Raw genomic sequence first — 20,182 nt, 5'->3', positions numbered from 1 at the left:
TTCCTAAATTTCTAAACTAAGATACAATGCATTTTGGAAAAAGTTCATATATTTGAAGTCTTTTTCACAAGATAACACAAAATAATCTAAAATTTAAGTGATATATATGTGAACAAAAAAAAAATCAAAGAATTCATAATTTTTTCAGTATTTATAACTCACAGTTGTGATGTTCACCTGAATTTCATAATACATCTTAATATTTTCCTGCATTAGAGCTCAATTTATAAAATTCCTTTCTGACCAGCTGTACTTGCAATACCAAGTCCTGCTACTTACCTGAATGCATGTAATGCCTTGTAATTTTATAATTGATTCTAAAGGTGTGATTTTAAAGGTTCCATTGCACAAAATCATTGATCTGCCTATGAGGAATTTATTTAAAACTGCTGCTCCTGAAATTTATTTAAACAATAGTAAAATGAATGAAGCAGCAGAAGTAAACTGTCTTATGTAAATCTCCTATGTACACCATAAAAATACCCGTAGAACATAGGTAAGCCAGTTAAAAGAAATGATCACATGATATATTTGGCAGCAAGAATTGCTAAATATTAATATTAAAAGGTAAATAAAATATTAAGTATTTTAAATGTATGAGAACTGTAACCGTATGACAAACTGGGTTATCTGATTTCTACTTGACAAATAGAAGCATCAGTTTTAACTCCTGTTTTCTCATTTCATCATTACTGAAAGCCTGCTTCCTCTTTCATTCCTTAGCATACCTTTGGTGCTATTCCACAGAGCAAAAACAAGCACACAGAAATAAAAAATATTTAATTAAATGCAGCATAGAGAAAAAAGTCATAGGAAATGTACCTGTAGCACCTTCCACCTTGTGTTCAGGTCTTCCACACAGCTGAGATTGTACTGGGAGAGTTGAATATCAGAGGGAGTGAAACGGCGAGCGAGCTCATTGACTTGGTGCACCTTTTCTTTAAGAGGTACAATTTCTGCTCGATAAACCTGTGTGAATTAAACATACAGATAAGCACTAACTTAAAAAACTATAGGCTCTGCTATGAGCTGATTAGTAATGTAAAGGTATTCCATGGCAAGCTGAAAGGAAGGAGCATACTGGTCATAGTACAGTTAACAGTCTTTCTTTATATAACTTCATATGGACTTTAGGTCTCAGGTGTAAGGTTCAGCATTTCAGAGGGTGATATAAAGTTGGATACTTCATAGCAATTTTTGACCAGTTAAGCCAAATCTCTAACCAGCACACCCACTGGAATGTGCACGCCGAGCATGTTTCTCTCCTGCCTCACCCTGTAGGTGTGTGTAGCACGTGCTCCTCGGCGGGGGGACGATGACACAGGAGTGATAAGTGCTGTTTAACACGTGAAAACAGAGGAAGACTTCTGTTTCCAAATACAACGGATGAAAAAAAGAGAAGCAATGATAAAACTATTACAGACCTCACTAAGGCCATGATCTTGCGCTGGGTATCTTGCGTGTTGCAATGTTAGTAACGGGAAGTAAAAAAAAAAAAACCCAAACACTTTTTTCTATGAATCCTAAATTGGCCTACATGACTCATATTTCAGAAGAAACAAAATAATGTATCTTATAAGATAACCTTTAAAACTATGCATAAGACCAGTCTAGCAAATAATTGCAGTAATGTATGTGAAAACCACAAGCTGCTAGTTATAAGTTTCTTGATTTATAAGCAACAACATAATGATGATGCTTCCACGATGCATCTGAGTAAATTCAAATAAATTCAGGGCACCATGACTCTACTGAAGACATGAATCTCTATGCAGATCTTCCACTGTTCCATATCTGTCCTTTCTAAGGAGACATTTATGAATCTTTAACATGATAAAATATGTCAAAATGTAACAATGAGCCATTTCTAAGGGAAAAATTGTGTCATATTCAGGAGCACTTTTTATTGTCATATGATGTCTGCACACAAAGGCAGGATAATTTACTTGCTTTACTAGCTCCTTTCTCTCAGCATTTTTAATGCAGACCACATGTGGTCTGCATCTCATTTTAGATCATCAAATAACCTGAAATTATTGCCTAGGAATCATTTCATCAACATGTGATGCAAAAAAGGTCGAAAAAAGCCTATCCACTGTCCCCATGAACCTTAAGAGTAAATGGTATGAAGACATTCATACACATTAGAATGCCATGAACTATACTAAAGGTAAACATCATTGAAAAATTGCTCCTCAAATGTCTTTCAAAACCAGACTTGACTTCCACTAATTATGTTAAATGACCCTACAACATAAGGAGTTAGACTAAGTGGCACTCGTGTACAGTGAATGACTCTAACAATAAATCTGTAAAATACACAATCAGAAGTGATGTGCATTTTGTAAAGGAAAGTGCAGAGAATGCTGCAAGTACCATGATGTGAGAGGAGAGGCATACATCAAGTTCATGACATAACAGTTGACTTTTCCATTTCACCAGTTTTATACCACTGGAACACAACTGACACTGGAGGGAATACTGACTTACAGTGTAGTGTAGAGCAATGTCTGTGATACAAAGACAAGGAAAAGAGCTCGTGTGTTTCATTTTATCCCACAGTTATATATGTGCTTACCCTGATCATTTTAGTTAGCAACTGAATTCAGAAAACAAACAATGTGCTTTAAAAACAGACATTTGTTCTTGTAAGGTAAAGGCCTCAAAGGCTGAAGAGAAATATATCACAGAATGGTAAGGGTTGGAAATGACCTCTGGAGATCATCTAGTGCAACCCTCCTGCTAGAGAAAGATCACCTAGAGCAGGTTGCACAGGATCGCATCCAGGTGGGTTTTTAGTATCTCCAGAGAAGGAGACTCCACAACCTCTCTGGGCAGCCTGTTCCAGTGCTCGGTCACCCTCACTGTAAAAAAGTTTTTCCTCATATTGAGATGGAACTTCCTGTGTTCCAGGTTGTGCCCCTTGCCCCTTGGCCTGTTGCTGGGCACCATAGAGAAGAGTCTGACCCCATCTTTTTGACACCCGCCGTTTAGATAGTTATAAGTAATGATGAGATCCCCTCTCAGTCTTCTCTTCTCCAGGCTAAACAGCCCCAGCTCTCTCAGTCTTTCCTCACACAAGAGATGCTCCAGCCCCCTCATCATCTTTGTAGCCCTCTGCTGGACTCTCTCCAGTAGTTCCCTGTCTGTCTTGACCTGGGGAGCCCAGAACTGGACACAGCACTCCAGATGTGGCCTCACCAGAGCAGAGTAGAGGGGGAGGATAACCTCCCTCGACCCGCTGGCCACACTCTTCTTAATGCATCCCAGGATACCATTGGCCTTCTTGGCCACAAGGGCACATTGATGGCTCATGCTCAACATGTCCACCAGGACTCCCAGGTCCTTCTCCACAGAGCTACTTCCCAGCAGGTCATCGCCTAACCCGTACTGGTGCTTGGGGTTATTCCTCCCTGGGTGCAGGACCCAACACTTGCCCTTGTTGAACTTCCTTTGGTTTCTCTCTGCCCAATTCTCTAGCCTGTCCAGATCTCACTGGATGGTAGCACAGCCTTCTGGTATATACCATTGTGTGAACACTTCACTTGTAAATAATTATTTTACTGCTTTTTTTCTGTGACTTGTTAGTTTCAGTGGCCCAAGGTCCTTGGCCGTGAATCTGTGGCTTATACTTGGGATGGCCAACTCTGTTCCTCCAGTGTTGCTTGGTTTCCAAGATGAGAGAAACAGCTCGTGTTACCAATGCCCACGTTGTATATATAAATATAAATATACATGCATGTATATTTATATAATATATAATTAAAAATATATAATAATTTTTTAAAATTATATACAATAAATACATCTATATAAAATAAAAAATACTGATAGGCTGCAGATCAATGGATGCAAAGATCAGTTCCCACACTACAATGTACTCTAGTGCAATTCCTGCATTAAACCAACTTAATTTTCTAATAATTTGCATAGCAATAGGATCAGGCTTGCTTTGAAAACTACATTGCTTAGGCAAAGCACACAGGCCTAAGCTTATAAACCACTTGTTTTTAAACATACACTTAAGTTTCTGGCTGATTTCAGACTAATTATTTGCATCTGCAGTGTTGAAAGTACTAGTCTCACTTGAAGATTGACATAAATGATTAGGTAACTCACACACTCTTTATACCTAAATGAAGGTGAAACAGAAGATCCTTCATAATTAGTCAATATAGTTTTTAAGTGTAAATTATTTTACAGAACAGAAAGGCTAAGGCACAGAAGCAAATCACGAGAAAAGTAATCAAATAATAGAAATACATATGGAAGTAAAAAATAAAACTTATCTTCCACCTTCTCTTCAATCAATGTCTTTATTAATTGCTTTTTTCTGCTGCAAGGATACTGTTTTTTGCAGTGTTATGCTAATTTTCCAACATACAAAATGCAACAGCTTTTTCACCATCTTTAAATTTGATATTCTGTATTCTATTATTACTAAGCCTGAATTTTTACAGCATTTTTATGAGTTAGACAAACCAAAACATAAGAAACAGCAACAACAAAAAAAAGAATGCTATTCAGTGCGCAGCTATCTAATTAATGCCAGTAAGCTTGTGATTAAAAACTGTAGACAGAAAAGAAAAAATTGTCCATAGAAACATTTGGCATACAACATTGTATGATTAAATAGGTCAGTGACTATAAGGCTGTGTTAAGCAACAGCTGATCGCAGACAACCAGTCACCGTCAACATACATGAGTCTAGAGCTAGGTTTTCGTTTTAGAGTGAAATATCAATGTGAGTTCTTTTTTTTTTAAACAAGTGTTCAAACAAGTTTAATAAATAGTAATAATTTCTATATCTTCTATAGTACTTGTCATCTGTAGAAGCAGAAATTTAGAATTTCTACTGGATTGTGATTTTCATCAGTATGATTGAAATGTTTTACAGAAATATTTATACTTTTAATAATCAGTTGGTACAGTATAAGGCTGATTAATTTTTCTATTTTTTTCCTTCTGCATAAAAAGTACTATACATATTGCATAAAAATGTAGAGAACTATACTGTTGGTAATTTAAAAACAAATATACATAGTGAATAGTGTACCACTACCACAAGGAGACCAATTTGAACCAATTCAATTGCTCAGGATGTAAATGACTTCTCAGTGTGAACAGCGATAGGAGAAACAGCCCCAAATTATCTTCATTATAACTGTCCTTACGCAAGAAAGATTTTCAATGGTATGTGATACTGTAGGTGGTAGATTGGATTTTAAATGATCCGTACAGTCCTGTCAGAAAATATTTCAAAAATGCCTTGGAAAATTAGCAAGAACTCCTGAAGACACATACGACAGACACCCTAACCAGCCAAGTATTGAAGGTCTAGAACATACGGTGGCCACAACCAGTTCTGACAAGCGCACCTCGCCCAGTCCCTTGTCTGACAGTAGCCAATACAATTGCTTAGGGAAGAAGGTAAGGGAAAGCACCAGCTTCCCTGCTCCTTGCTGTACTCTTCCAGCTCAGCAACTTGGGTCTCAGAGATTCTGGAGCCAGCAGCTGTGTTACAATGTCAATCAGATCTTGATGGATTTCTCTTCCATGAAATTATCTACTTGGTTTTTGAACTAACATAGGCTTTTACCATCCGAAATACCTATGGTAAGCTCAATATTTAAGTTGAAGAACCACTTTTTTACGCTTTTCTTAAACCTATCCCTTCACACCCACTTGTGACCATCCCTAATTCTTAGCTCCTGAGAGACAGTGATCAACCATTCCCAATGGACACTCTTTGTGCCGTTGCAGATTCTACAAACCCTCCATCGTACTTTTTCCTTCTTCCATCTTTAAGATACAAATACCAAGATATATTCGATTAAATGTGGATATCTATAAGGTATTTACCTCTGAGCAAGTCACCATATGGTCCCTTTATATTCAATAGCTAATGAACAACAGGAGTTGAACGTAACATAAGGGTTTACTATAAGATGGCATGAATCACATTCTCAATTGCAAAAACTGAACGGAGCAGATTTTCATTGACTGTATTGGGAGCCTAGGCAACTAGCTCACATGCAGACAGCTACTCGGCAGATGTGAAATTACACAAGACAAACCTGATTCCTACTCTGTTTATTTTGTCCTTATATAGGAGCTTTTGATAACTTTTATCTAATCTGCTATGATCTGTTTTAGATTTGGGATACAAAATACTGCCTAGAATATACATGATATGCGTACAACAGGGACTTACACCATGGCATCATGATATTTTCCGTTTTTTCAGTAATTCCTAGCATTTCATTTGGCTTTCTCAACAGTCCTGTGTATTGATGTGATGTTTTCAGAGGACTGTCTGTTATGATTCCAAGATCTCTTTCATAAGTGCTAAAGGAATGTCTGAAAGGGCTAACAGAGAGCTCATTACTGTGCACGTAAAGTTGGGATAGCTTGAGATTTATCAGCACTCAAGTTCATCTGCCATCACTTTGCTGACAGTCAGTACAGTGAGGTTTTTCTATAGCTGTTTGCAATCTGTCCTCATCTTAAGTACTTTCAATAGGTGTGTATCATCAACAAGATGTGCTGCTGCATTATTAATTTTCTTTTCCAGCTCATTTATGTACATGCTGGACAATGTAGACCTTCTGGAGCACAATCAATCATCTCCCTCCTTGGGAAAACTGACCTCTGCCTTTTGTTTTCCATCTTTCACAGGAAATTACCAGATAATTGGTTATTTATCCACATGAAGACCTTCTCTGTTATCCCACGTGAACTTAGCTGAAAAATCTTCTTAAAATCCCTTTGGAATGCTAAATGGCCCATACCTCCTTATTGATATGCTCATGTTTCCTTCAAGGCACACTAGGAGATGTAAGGCACACCTACTTTTGTAAAAGCTCTACTGTTGTCTCTTCTACGGTATATTCTTCCCCAGATTTCCTGATTTGTAGGTCCACGGGCCTGACCAGATGCACTATTTAAAAACTATCACCATACTTGCCCCCTCCCATTCCTGATAAAAAAATAATTTTAAACAAGAAAATACTGTTAATAGATCTATTTTATACTTCCATGAGAACACTTGACTCATCTGGTTCTGGTGATTTTGTGCTCTTAATCATGACAATTTGTTCTACGTATTTTCACTTCACATAGCTTCCTTTATTCTTTTCTTTGTCCACCCCACCTTTCTAGGTCTTATGAGAGTCCATTTTGACAGTATAGATTTGTTTTCACTTTCCAGTGCAGTGTCTCCATGCTGTCTTCATATACCATGCCCTTTTGGTTCCTTTCCAGCAGGCTTCCTCATCTGTGTGTAGTTTCCTTTCTGAAAACTGAACATTGCTGTGGTGGATTTTTTGGGTTATTTTTTGTCCCTGCAGGGATGCTGACCTTTAGTTTATAATGATGTCTATTATGATAGCAAAGTTTTGAACTTCCACTGCTCAGTACCAAGCCAAATCTCTTCCTTACTGGTTATCCTCTTGGTGTTTCCTGATGTTACGTGTTTTCTATTGAGGGCTGGAGCTTCAAATCCAAAAGGATTTTAGTCTAGTGTCTGTAGGCGCAGATTGGTTTCTTACAAATTTTAGAACATGCAGGCTAAGCCTCTCAAATTCTTTGCAGGTCTTTTTCTGTACATTTTCCATTAAATTTGTTTGTGCTTTGGGTATCCTGTTCCAAGGTAGTAAAAGCCACCACATAGCCCTCACCTCTTTCCAGAATACCAACTCTACTAATACTGATTAAATATGCCTTCCTTTCACATTTCACATGCCATACTGGTGGTTTTTTTCCTTTCTTTCTTTTATTTAGTGATCCCTAACACATAGAAGAGCACTGACTACTTCTTTGGAAGGCTTCCAAATGTTCAGAAAAGAGATATAATAAGAAAAGTCTAGATCTTCATATTTAAAGATTCACCAAAGTGAGATGGCTTTTGTCAATGCCATGAAAAGGTTTCTGGTTGTTTTTTTTTTTAGGATCCATAAATCAGTTCCATGAAATATGAAAGGAAATTCATGAATCATTTGAGTGGAAGAGTAAATAAATAGTAAACAAACTTATTTCAATAACAATAGAGATATTATATACCTTGCTAGCTTCAGGGAGTTACCATCACAACATTTATAACTGAAAATTCAGGAAGGAACATTGACTCTACAATGCACATTTTCCGTTTCTTAACCCTCCCCCCCCACTCTCAACCACATCTGCAACATCTCACTAACAAGTCAAACACAGAATTCAGTAATCCAATGAAAATTAAATCACGTGCCTGTAACTTCTGGCCCACTGGAGTTAATGGAATCGTGTGACTAAATCCCATGATGCCCCTTGGAAAATACACCCTGAAGAGCAACTGTATTCTCGGAACAGTACTTGTTCCTTACACACAGAGAAAAAATAAAATACAGGCTGGCTTTTATTTATTGTTTGATACTGTAAAATGTCAGTGGGTCATTAAAACTGCTTTTTACTCTTACTGTGTTTATTCCTACTGATCCCAACACCTACCATATATATTTAGATGTAGTCCAGAACAGACAACCTCAGTGCCTTGTTAGAACAAACAGCAATTATGCAGCTGTACTGAGAGCAAGAAATCATTGTTGCTTAGCATTCACCACACTGATGAAAGGAAAACAACGGCATGCACACATGAAGTCATATATTCTTATATACATCTCAGTAGTACTGAGACTGAGCTTAGCTGTATTTGTCTTAAAAATTGTATTATATAAACAGATACCACCTAATAATTACTTATTTGCAATTGTTACACAAGTGCTCAATCCCAAAGTTGAAACAAGTAATTGAGCTCTTCAATTGTGATTTAAAATACAGTCACTATTCCTATCGGCTCCTACTTATCAGAAATATTTCTGCAGTGCAAAATAGCTTGGGAGCAGATCAATTTTTTGTGTAACTTTTATCCTTCATGTAGCCTTAACAACACTTAGATTTATGTTTATGAGTTTAGAAAAATCTCTGCGAGACCATATATAAACAATTACGCTACAACTATAGTGTAATATTGCTTTCCAACTATATTGTCCTCAACCTGAACACATTAGTAAAGATCAAAACTCATTAATGTTTCCCATACTCATGGAAGGAGGGACCATGAATCTCAGCAGTACATATAGAAAAATACCCTTCTCTTGTTGGAAAGAGAAGTTAAAGGAGACAAAATTCATTTTACCAACACACCAAATACTTTAAGTGTTCAACACTAGCTTCTGGAAATGAGTCTCTATCTTTTGGTTATGGATGAAACAGGCACAGATGCCCGTCTAAGATGTTAATGACAATTTGGTGTAATCTTTACTTTTCCTTCTCAGATTTTATGTACTGGCAATTATAGCCACACCAGGCTTTGAATTGAACACTATACAGGTTTGCTTTGAGTACAACATGGGAAATCAAAATTGATCCCAAAGTTAGTTTCTCCCAGAGATAGCAAATGCAAGACTCTGGTAGATAGTATCCTCTTTCACTAAAGTTCATTTTTTACAAGCTTCAACCCAAGGCATTTAAAACATTTCTTGTCAACCTTTTAAAAAGGGAGGGAAAAAAACCTCAAATAAAAATAGCAATAATTTGAAAATCATTACAAGCCACCTCTAGTTTTCCAGCAATGGTAGTTACTATTTAGGCAGTTCACATCTAGACTTTATATAGGGCTAAACATTGTAGCAAATATATTTAGAAATGAAATCTTTTGCACATCCTAGTAAACTTTTCAAGAGCATACAGGCTTGGATATCTATGTAAACTGAAGGCTAGAACACAAACTTCTTACTGTTATTAGTGATGAAATGCATAAGAGTTTCTACATATGTTTTGTATGTCTACTTGTGAAAATCATTGCAAAGGCATGCACTGAAGAAATGTTTTCACTTTCACAAAACTGTCCTGAAAAATATGCTGCAAAAATGAAAAGAAAAAAAAAAAAAGAAAAAAAAGATTCTAAGTAAACAGTTATGAATAATTATCAAATTGGTTTGCTATCAATCTCCTGTTTTTCAGGGTGGGTAGTACGGCTTTGTTGTATTGATGATTTTGTGGATAGGTTATAGCCTAAGAAGATTTAATCAATTATTATAGCATGTCATTTCATTTGAAGATGCTAGTAATTTTAATTATCTCTAAAAGAAAATGACAAATCAAGTACCAGATCCAGAACTCCTAAAAACAGAGTTAACATTGCTATTGCAGAAACATGTAATCACAGAACGGCTGAAGTTGGAAGGCACCTCTTGAGATCACCTGGTCCAGCTCCCCTGCTCAGAGCAGGGCCAGTGAGAAGCAGGTTACCCAGGACGATGTCCAGCCAGGTTTTGAATATCTCCAAGGATGGAGACTCTACAGCCTCTCTGGGCAACTTGTTACAGTGTTTGACCACCCACAGGTGTCTTCTTGTATTCAAATGGAATTTCATGGTTTTTAATTTGTGCCCATTGCCTCTTGTTCTGTTGGTGGACAGTACTGAGAAGAGTCCAGCTTCCTCTTCTTCATTCCCTCCCATCAAGTATTTATACACATTGATAAGATCTCCATCTGCCTTTTCTCAAGGCTGAGCAGTCCAAGTTCTCTCAGTCTCTCCTCATAGGAAAGATGCTTCAGTCCTGTAACCGTATTTGCAGCCCTGCACTGGACTTGTTCCAGTGAAGTCGATCTCTCTCTTGTACTGGGGAACCAGCACTGGAGCCAGTGCTCCAGATGTGCCCTCACCAGGGCTGAGCAGAGGGGAAGATCACCTCCCTCAACCTGCTGGCAATACTCTGCCTAATGCAGCCCACGGTGCTGTTGGCTGCCTTTGCCATGGGGGGTGTATTTCTGGCCTACAGTCAGCTTTTGTCTACCAGGACACCAAGGCCCTTCCCTGCAGAGCTTCTTTCTGGCCAGTTGGCCTCAAGCGTGTACTGTTGCCTGCGGTTATTTCTCCCAGGACACAGGACTTGGCTTTTCTCCTTGTTGAACTTCATGAGATTCCTGTCAGTGTAATTCTCCATACTGTCAAGGTCCCTCTGAATGGCAGCACAACTATCTGGTGTTTTGGTTGTTCCTCCCACTTTTGTGTCATCTTACCGAGGGTGTGCTCTGTCCCAGGGTTTAGTTCATTAATGCAGATGTAAAATAATATTGAGCCAGTATCGACCATTGTGATACCCCACTAGTGACTTGCCTCCAGTGGAACTTTCTTGTCCTTCATGCGCCTGGAGATAGTTTAAAAGGTTGGCCGCTCCATCACCTTCCCAGGGATTGAGGTGAGGCTGACCGACCTGTAGTTCCCTGGATCCTCCTTCTTGCCCTTCTCGAAGATGAATGTACTCATCTTACGTACGTGTGTACTCAGACTTAAGCATGCTCAGAATTACGAGCATGAAAAGTCCATCCCCTTACATGTTCTGTCATGGATGTTTCTGACACTTAATATGAAGCATATTTCAAGAAAAGGCCAACTGTGCCTACAAAGAAAGTCTGTTTCCCTGGTCTGTGAGCAGCACTAATGCAGGGCAGTAGCCTCATGCCAGCCTGGCATTTTCTTGAAGAATTCCCTCATATAGAAGAGTCTCCAGCTAGCACAGGTCTATGTTAAACCTCACTTCTCATGACCAGTGAAAGAGACAGAAAAGGACATCTGGCACCATGATGAAAATATGACATGAGTTAGGGAGAAAAGCTCTCCTGTGTCAGATGAATTTGTATTGTGGGTTTTTTTTTTTATACCAGCAGCAGCAGCAGCTGAATCAGAGCCGGATCCATTTGCACAGTAAGGTGAGCGGCTGTCCCACGCCTGCGCCGCAGCAGGTTCCCAGCGCTGATATTTCTCCACCTCAGCTCCCTTAGCGTCCGACTGGGGAAGTATTCATGGGCCAGAACCTATTTTCAGGTTTTATATTTAAAACAGTACAAGGTGGAACAAACCGTCACATTCTACCCAGGACAGTTTAACAGTCTCCATCTTTTTCATTCAAAATGAGTCCGTTTCTTCTCTGATGGGTTTAAGTGTATTCTGATTCAAATTTCATTGAAACCTGGGATTGTCAGCTGCTAGCTCAATACACTACACTTAGCTTCCTTTTAAACTCGGACTGTATTTTTATTTGATTCTAGTGCTCCTGGGGACAGGCGGTGTTGAAACAAAATGGATTTTAGCAGATTTGATTTTCCATCCCATATATTTTTATAAACTCAGAAATGACCAAGCAAGAATGCACTTGAGTAGAATATAAATCCTCTTCTGGGATAAAAATAGTTCAAATAGAAGACATCAGGAGAGAAGGAAAAATCAAGTGCCCTTTAAGTCCTATCTCATTCTGAATTCTGTATTTCTGAACCTGATAAAACATAAAATTTTTCAAAAGTTATTTCCTATGATTTGGAAGACTAACTCAATATTTCCTTAAAAATAAAGATATTAAAATTTGAATAGAACAAATAAAAAACTCCTAACTAATGCCAGGTATTAATTTTTTTCTTTTCTGAACTTTCAAGGGAAAAATCTATGATCTATGTTATATCTAGGAAAAAAATATTTAATTATTAAGATGTCTAATTTAATAAACAGAAGCACACTAATAAATAGATGTCCATAACCTGAAACACATATCACTTTGTTACTATGAATTCTTGATTTATTTTTTTAAAAAATCAACAGCTGATATGCCGTTTTATGATCCATGAAGAGATACAATCCGTGCTATTGTCTTGCCATTTATTCTGAAATTGTGTTCTCCTCCATGGAGGAGGAAAAGTAAATGAGCAAATTTACCTTGTAATTCAGTCTGCTAGAACAACTGTAACCATGACATGCCAAAGCCCATCACTGCTAAAGTGTTCATCAACAGTTCTGCACCAATTTTTCAACATAATCAAAGTCAGTTACTCAGTTACTATGCAACCAAGAAGCCAATGTGGCAATCAAGAGAAGTGCCTAGGAACAGTAGGTAACTTGAAGCATTTCAAAGTGTAATCTGAAAGTCTAACACATGCTACATGAAGGACACAGAAAATATAAAGGAATTTTTACAAAGGAAATTTTTCCTTTAGTACTGTTTCATTCAGCATTATTAAAGCTAAAAGCACTTGAAAAGATATACATGCTTAGGTTGTGGAACCTCAGTCAAGCCTGTTTTTAGACCATAACTAACACATTATCTATCTCTGTTAGTTAATTTGTGAACGTGTGTTAGATACACAGAAACATACAATGTTGAATAACCCATGTTCCTCACCAAAAGCTCCTTCAGGTAATAGAGACTCACAGAATTTCTTCTTGCCCTCAGAAAATAATTACTACAAAGTAAATCTCTATTGTGTTGTAAGGCAGCATGGTCTTTTAAGGGCAAATGTAGTATTTCGCTGACAAAAAAAGAGAAAGCAGTCTAAACCAGAAAGATTGCAACAGCTGTATCGTGATACTACAAAACACCTCAAGCCTCCAGACATCAGTGGGCAGACTCTGTATCTCAGGAGGAAAAATATGGATTCCTCGCACGGCTATATAAAAACTTAGCTTAGACACTACGAAGACACAGATTGTATTCTGACACTCAACCAACATTAAAATAATTCAGACGAGAAGCTTCAAAAACTCCTCCTAACTTTTCTAACAAAATCCTGATACAGATCAGGAATCTCTATTTTCTCTTGCCCAACAGGAAAGATCACGTTTACTTACAATTTGCTAACATGTCTTTAAATTTATCATGTATATATTTCATAATGTTTAGCCTCATAAAGTTGATAATTATTACCTCTAGCAAAGGGAACAAAGTTTTTCATAGAGCTTAAGGCCAAAAGGAGTTATTACAGTCCATCCCGTGTCCAGCCTCCAGAAGAATGCAGGTCAGATGTCCTGTTAAAGTGTTTTGCCAGAAGCTATGTTTTCCAATTCTTGAATTAATATTGCAATTCCCATCTTCATCTTTTCACCGCCACTATATGATGTGTGGGGAGTGGGAGTGGGTGAAACCCCAAGCCAAACTCTTGAGGTGGAAATTGCCAGACCTTTTCCATCGAACAAGGACATCCTTCAGCAATGCCAGAGAAGGGAATTCAGTTCTAACAGTAGATTTCAGTAGAACACAAGCAAGAACAGTTTGCTTTTTAAGCTAACTTAGGAAGAAAGAATATTAAAATAAAATGCTGAAAAGGAGACAATTAAATAAAACTTGAACAATGAGCAGCACCAGACGCCGGCTGGGAAACTGCGTCAGGAGCAGTGCCCGCCCCCCCAGGCGTGCGGGCTGAAACCCTTCTGGGTGGCAGGATGCCCTGCCCCACCTGGAGGGAGAGCAGGCTGCCGCGCTGGGAAATAAATGAGTGGCTGTGGCTCCTGCTGAAACCGATGGAAATTGTCATTCCTAATCCTCTGGATAATCGAACCCAGCTAAAATAAAACAATTTGCAGGTAAAAGCTAAAGAGAATAAAAATAATTTGAGCAGCATTGCTGTCTGGACAAATTAGTTTCACTGATTCAATTGCCCTATTTGTAGTTTGGGGATAATATTGCTTCTACTGCAGTCTCAGAAAGAAACTGAGAAGATTAACTCATACTTCTAGAACATGAGAAGCACTATAAGAGTGCTAAGTAGCAATTATAAGGTTTTATTACGGGTTAACCTTGGACAAAAAAATGAAATAAAACTCTATTAGGCTTTAAATAGATAAAGATTAAAATGAGAAAAATATAGCGCAATGGGTCACTGATAAACATCCCAGGCAATCTGACATTCATTGCACTCCCTGCTTCAAGCGGTCCCTAAATAATTGCTGTGTACCAGCATATGAGCTTGATAAATTGATTTTATTTAGCTCATTGATTTGCCCATGTCATAGTAACATTATCATTACAGAATCTGCACACTTGATAGTTACAACACGAAAATACATTGCCAGGAATAGGAGAGTCAATGTTTTAAGAAAAGATTTCATTAAGAACGTAATACTGGCAAACTTCTCTTCATGGAAGAAAAAAAAAAAGCCTCCTCACAGAAAGCAGACAAATTTAAAATTCATTTCTAGCACTCCTTCTCCCTTTCCCCTCCTCTCATGTCTCACTGAACACGTGTCTCTGGTTATATATTCACTTCTGGTATGTCCTTTAACTTTACATAGAAATGCTTCAATAGCAGACTGCATATGGCAAATCAGATTGCTGTTATAAATACTCCTTGGATATACTTTTTCTCCCTTTAGCCACCCACCTCCCTGAGCCACGCTCACTAAGGAAAGCCTGAATAAAATGGTCCCACAGTAAAAAGTGTTACTTGCATTGTATTTTTTTTTTTCCCTTGGATAAATATTTCCATTTCCAGGTTATTAGAGAAAGATGACTTTTGAACAGAATCACAACAGTTCAAGAGCATCTTTGACTTAATGCCATGTCTGGGAATGTTAACACTTGATCATCAGACTAGTATATGTGCTGTGTTTATATGGCAAACTTAAAACAAAACAAAAAAGGAGTGTGAAATGTCAGAGTCCCTGCAAAGACTATGACACTTAGGTACTTAAACTTTAATGTTTAATTCTCCTTCTAAAAGCTCAAGTCCCATTCTTTCTGATAAACTGATAAAGAGCAATCTCCTAAAAATGTTCTAGTCTGACCTCAATTCTGTACTTCAGAGGCATAAAACGACAGACAAGTCTTTATACATGTATTAGTCAGCGCTCTCAGCAGGCTATCAGAAACCAAGATCAGAGATTACCAATACTTAAAAAGTCAAATTCTGCCCACAGATGTGAATGTCGAACTCCCACTGAAATCAGTAGGGTGAGTTCATACAAGGAAAAATTTGGCTCTAAATGAAATCTGTTGATCTAATAATAGCACGTTCTACCAAACTGAGTTGGAGGTAGAAAAGATTTCCGCTTTTTACTGGTCATCTTTTCTTCTTATTTAGAGTTCAGGAATTTTTCTACACTTACTGTGACTGAAAAAAGTTGACGGTATTGTTTAGCCCAAGGGCCCTTAATCAAAGAGAAAATAGTTAACCTGCTCTATTAATGACTGTGTTAATACATTAACACATATCTGCTGCAAATCTGGTGAAATCTGGTGCCGCTCTTTCCCAGGTGCTGGTTCTTTCACAAAATGGTCTACAAGAGGCTGTTTCTCACTAGTTGTTGTGATTCCCCAAAAAGTTAATTAAAGAATACTCATTTTATTTTTTCCTTGTTAGCAGAGCAACATCAATGTTTCTGTATCTTAATTATGCTACTGTTTCCCAGTAAGTAGTATAGTCAAGGGCAGTCTTAATTTTAAAAGACTGCTCTCAGATTTCACTTCTCTGCCTGCCCATCACTTTCTTATTATTCCTACACAAAAAAGGATTTATACTCTCCCCTTAAAATAGGTAGTGTGACATAGACAAAAAAACCCCTATGTAATTTAGTCTCCATAAAACAGTAACTATAATTGAAGTAGTAGCGTCTAAATATGAGATCAGAAATGTCTAGCTTATTGCAAAAGGAGTCGGAAGAAGGAATGAAGGTTTGCTTCATGTATTTAAAACGGGCTTAGATATGGGCTATTGCCATAGCTATTGCCATAAAAAACTCTCCAATCTTACGTGACTGATTACATAGCGACAACATAAGGCAGATGAGACTTTTAGATTAAATTTGTATCAGTTGCAAATACATGGCTGTTACATATTAAACAACCACTTGTGATTATATTTCTTTTCATGTGAGAAAATAAATTAATTCATAAGCTGTAAAAATGAGATTAAAAGACCACAGGACACAACCGAGTAACTTTCATCTCCTACAAGCTAAGAAGCATAGCAGAACTAACTTCAGCTGGTACAACTACGTGATAAAGCACTCCATGGTTTTTACCTCAATTTCATATTTGAAACGAACCTTAGAAAATTAAACTTGCCTCCAATAATGACAACCGAACAACCCTACTAAATTTTTTATTGTGTAAAACTACATTTAAAAAAGTAAAAACAATATACCAAGCTGTACAACCAATTAAGTAATTTATTTAGCTGAAGTGTCTGGTGTTTTAAAAGATCCTGAAAGCCGACTGGTTAAATTCAACAAACTTCAACTATTGCTTTCATCATGGCAAAACTCCACAAAACTTTAAATTCACAATGTTCTATATAATAAGGACATTTATAGGATGCCAAAGCTTTCCAGAGAATTAAATAAGATTTTGGTTTATTTTAAAATAAAGTTTATTATGTTCTGATAGACTCTACTGATAGTTCAGTTTACATTAACATCAAAACAGTCACTGAAGGGTTTTTGCCATTTGTAAATATACTTTCCTAGTCAGCTGTCAACCAATGGATGTAGTCATGGGAAGGTGTCCTGGCCCATGGCAGGGAGGCTGGAACTAGATGATCTTTACGGTCCCTTACAACCCAAACCATTCTGTGATCTGTGACCCTTAATTGTACAAACAATTGAAAAATACTTAACCAAATCTTAGTTCATATTCTAAAATTCTGTATATGGAATGCTTTGGTATTTTTGGTGAGTTTAAATCTAAGAATAATAGGGAGTATAACTATAGTGGGGAGTAATGCTTGTAAATTGTCAAACCACATCCTACTTTATGAGTACTGAAACTGCTGAAACAATATTTTAGAGTCACTTCTAGAGGCTTGCCTGCTGCAAACTCACCCCAAATTTCTGTAACAGCAGTGAAACCAATCAGTGTTGCACAAGAGAAAAAGAAGCGATTACATACGGTAGAAGTTTGAAGCAAAAAAGGGGTTGGGCTTGGAATTATGCAGGAAGACATCTAGGCAATGTGAAAAAATTATGTGTTGTCATGTGGAACAAAAATAAATTTGTTCAGAATACCAGGCAAGTTAATTTCCTTCCAAATAGCAGTAATTTGCTGTTGATACAAATTTAGACCTCCATATGAAAAATATTTTTTTTTCACTTTGAAATATACAGTCTATCAGTAAAGAAGTGAAATTAAAAAGATCTCAAAAGATGCTGTATGTATAATGTCATTTTACTTTACAGATTGGACTGCATGAGCTCTGCTAGTTTAATGCACAGCTTAATTTGATGTTAGCGTAAAATTAACAGGAAAATGGGCATCACATTAAGTCTGATGACAATTAGCTGTAACATGGATCTCATATTGCTGTTGATATCTAGCTGGTTGGAAATTCTGGTTATTCAATACATCTTCCAGGTAATTATTTCTTGCACAGTTTGTATGGCTCTATTTAAAAACGTACTCTTCGTGTCCACTGTACTTCTTTATTGCTAGGAGGGGATGAATGTGGATTATTGTCTGGGGCTTAAGTGTCATTCATCAGTTTTCCTGCATGTGATCCCTACTCATTCCTTACAAAAATCATTCTTTTTTCAGGAAGGACAGAGAATTATCAATTACCTAAGCATTTCAAATAATTTTGGAAGAATTTGATTTTTTTTTCCTAGGAATGAGAACGCAAATTAGAAATTCAAGAACTCGCTTTACTCAGAATCTGCATTCTAGGCAGCTGTCCGCACAGTTCCTTCATAATAGCACTGTAAGAGTTCACTTTGCTGAAATATCTCTTCCCAGCACAGCAGTAGCTGAACAGTACCAAAAAGAAGTACAGAAAAGTATCTAAAGCTTTTGTTTTGTTTTGTTTTGTTTTGTTTTGTTTTGTTTTGTTTTAATGAACTGCCTATACTCATTCATTGTGTGGTAATTGAGATTGCTGATTTAGGATGAGTATTTGTAAGAATATGGTATCTTAACCTTGCCAAATCTATTTATTTTCCTTCTATGGCCACATATGAAGAGAACTGAAATTTAGCTAATTACCTTAAGGGGTTATCTTACTTTTTGTTTCATTTAGAGAAGAGATGCCTAGGGACAAAAAGATTGAGTGCACATGGAAAATAATTTTGGAGCAGATTATGAGCAGATCAGTTCATTTCTGATCTATGCATAATTGCAGACTCTGTTCAGTTTACAAACTAGAAAGAAGTTTCAGGTTGACACTTTTTAGTGAACATTTGTCAGTAACATAAAATTGGCTACAACTGTCTGAAGAAACAAACTTCAGCTACAATGCTGAAGAAAGTCTGAAATAAACAGCATAAAATTCAGGTCTGACACCTCAGAAAAAAAGGGTTACTTACACAGTACTCGTGAATTTTTCATTGCCTTTTGTTTCAAAGTTTTGCAGAAAATAATTAGAAATTGTTTTAAAATTGTAAATAGGCTGTAACAAAAGAATTTTAAAGAATACTTACAGCCTTTGCCAATACACTTGCTACATTAAATATATTAAAATTCATAATCTATATGCAAAAGTTCATAGTCTTCTTGTGTAACTGCTCTATTCATAACTAAAAGTGAATCTGAAAGAGCAACAACCAGTTCTTAAGAAGCAAGATTAAGATCTTTGTGAAAACTGCTCACAGGAAAATACAAAACTTATGTCACTAAATTCTGTTCTGCTTTTTACAGTTAACATCATACTGAGTCAAGGTGCCCTCATGATGTGACAATGAAGAACAAATCCTTCTATAGCAGAATGGGACTAATTGCAAATAGGGCTGCACAACTCAGCTTTTATTTGGCAGGTGTTCTTGAGATACACACTTCTATTTTGAACTAGAGAAACCACAGACACTACTGCCTATTCTTGATTATTTTTTAGTGTTATTTTACAATGGTTAAAAAAACCCATTATATCCCCCATGGAAGTCTCTGTTGTGCACTTACAGTGTTGTGTATGACAGAAAACCGAAGAAGTTCTATGCCACTAGTGATGTGGTACAGTATCACTGGCATAAGAAAATGCTTTGCTTTGTGCTCTCATAAGCATATTGGAGTAGCTGAACTACCTTTAGTAACAGATGAACCACACTGTTAAAATTACATTGCCTTCTCAGTCACAAAATTCTGTGCACAACATCCCAAAGTAGTGGCTTCTGGTTTAAAAAAAGAATTTTTCAGAGGGTAAATTGTCAAAATATAAAACTTCATAAAGGAACTCCTCTGAATACTCAACAGCACCCATTCGTATTAGTATTTCTCAGCAGATGTCTACAAACAGACAAGAAAACAGTAAGAAAGTATCAGCATGACATGTAATGATTGCTACATGCTTGCAGCACAACCATTATCAAGGTTTTGGTTGGTATGGAGCAAAGGAGGGTCTTTTGGGGAGAAAGAGAGGAAAGGTTGTTCTGCTGCCAACTCCTGGAATGGGTCTTTGA

At 37.1% G+C, this 20,182-nt stretch overlaps 1 protein-coding gene across 10 annotated transcripts in view; it reads right to left on the bottom strand.

Annotated features, from left to right (window-relative positions):
• The window catches only part of DMD (dystrophin), a 1,313,294-nt gene that overhangs the window by 163,296 nt on the left and 1,129,816 nt on the right, over positions 1 to 20,182 (bottom strand). For all 10 annotated transcript variants that reach the window (XM_054840966.1, XM_054843533.1, XM_054803063.1 and 7 more), the window contains one exon: positions 823 to 969. In XM_054840966.1, coding sequence (XP_054696941.1) covers positions 823 to 969 — 147 coding nt within the window. The remainder of the gene's footprint in view (positions 1 to 822; positions 970 to 20,182) is intronic.

The sequence above is a fragment of the Grus americana genome, chromosome 1 (assembly GCF_028858705.1).
Source record: "Grus americana isolate bGruAme1 chromosome 1, bGruAme1.mat, whole genome shotgun sequence".
NCBI classification, from domain to species: Eukaryota; Metazoa; Chordata; class Aves; order Gruiformes; family Gruidae; genus Grus; species Grus americana.
The sequence above is the reverse complement of the archived record's forward strand: the minus strand, read 5'-3'. Positions and strand labels throughout refer to the sequence as shown.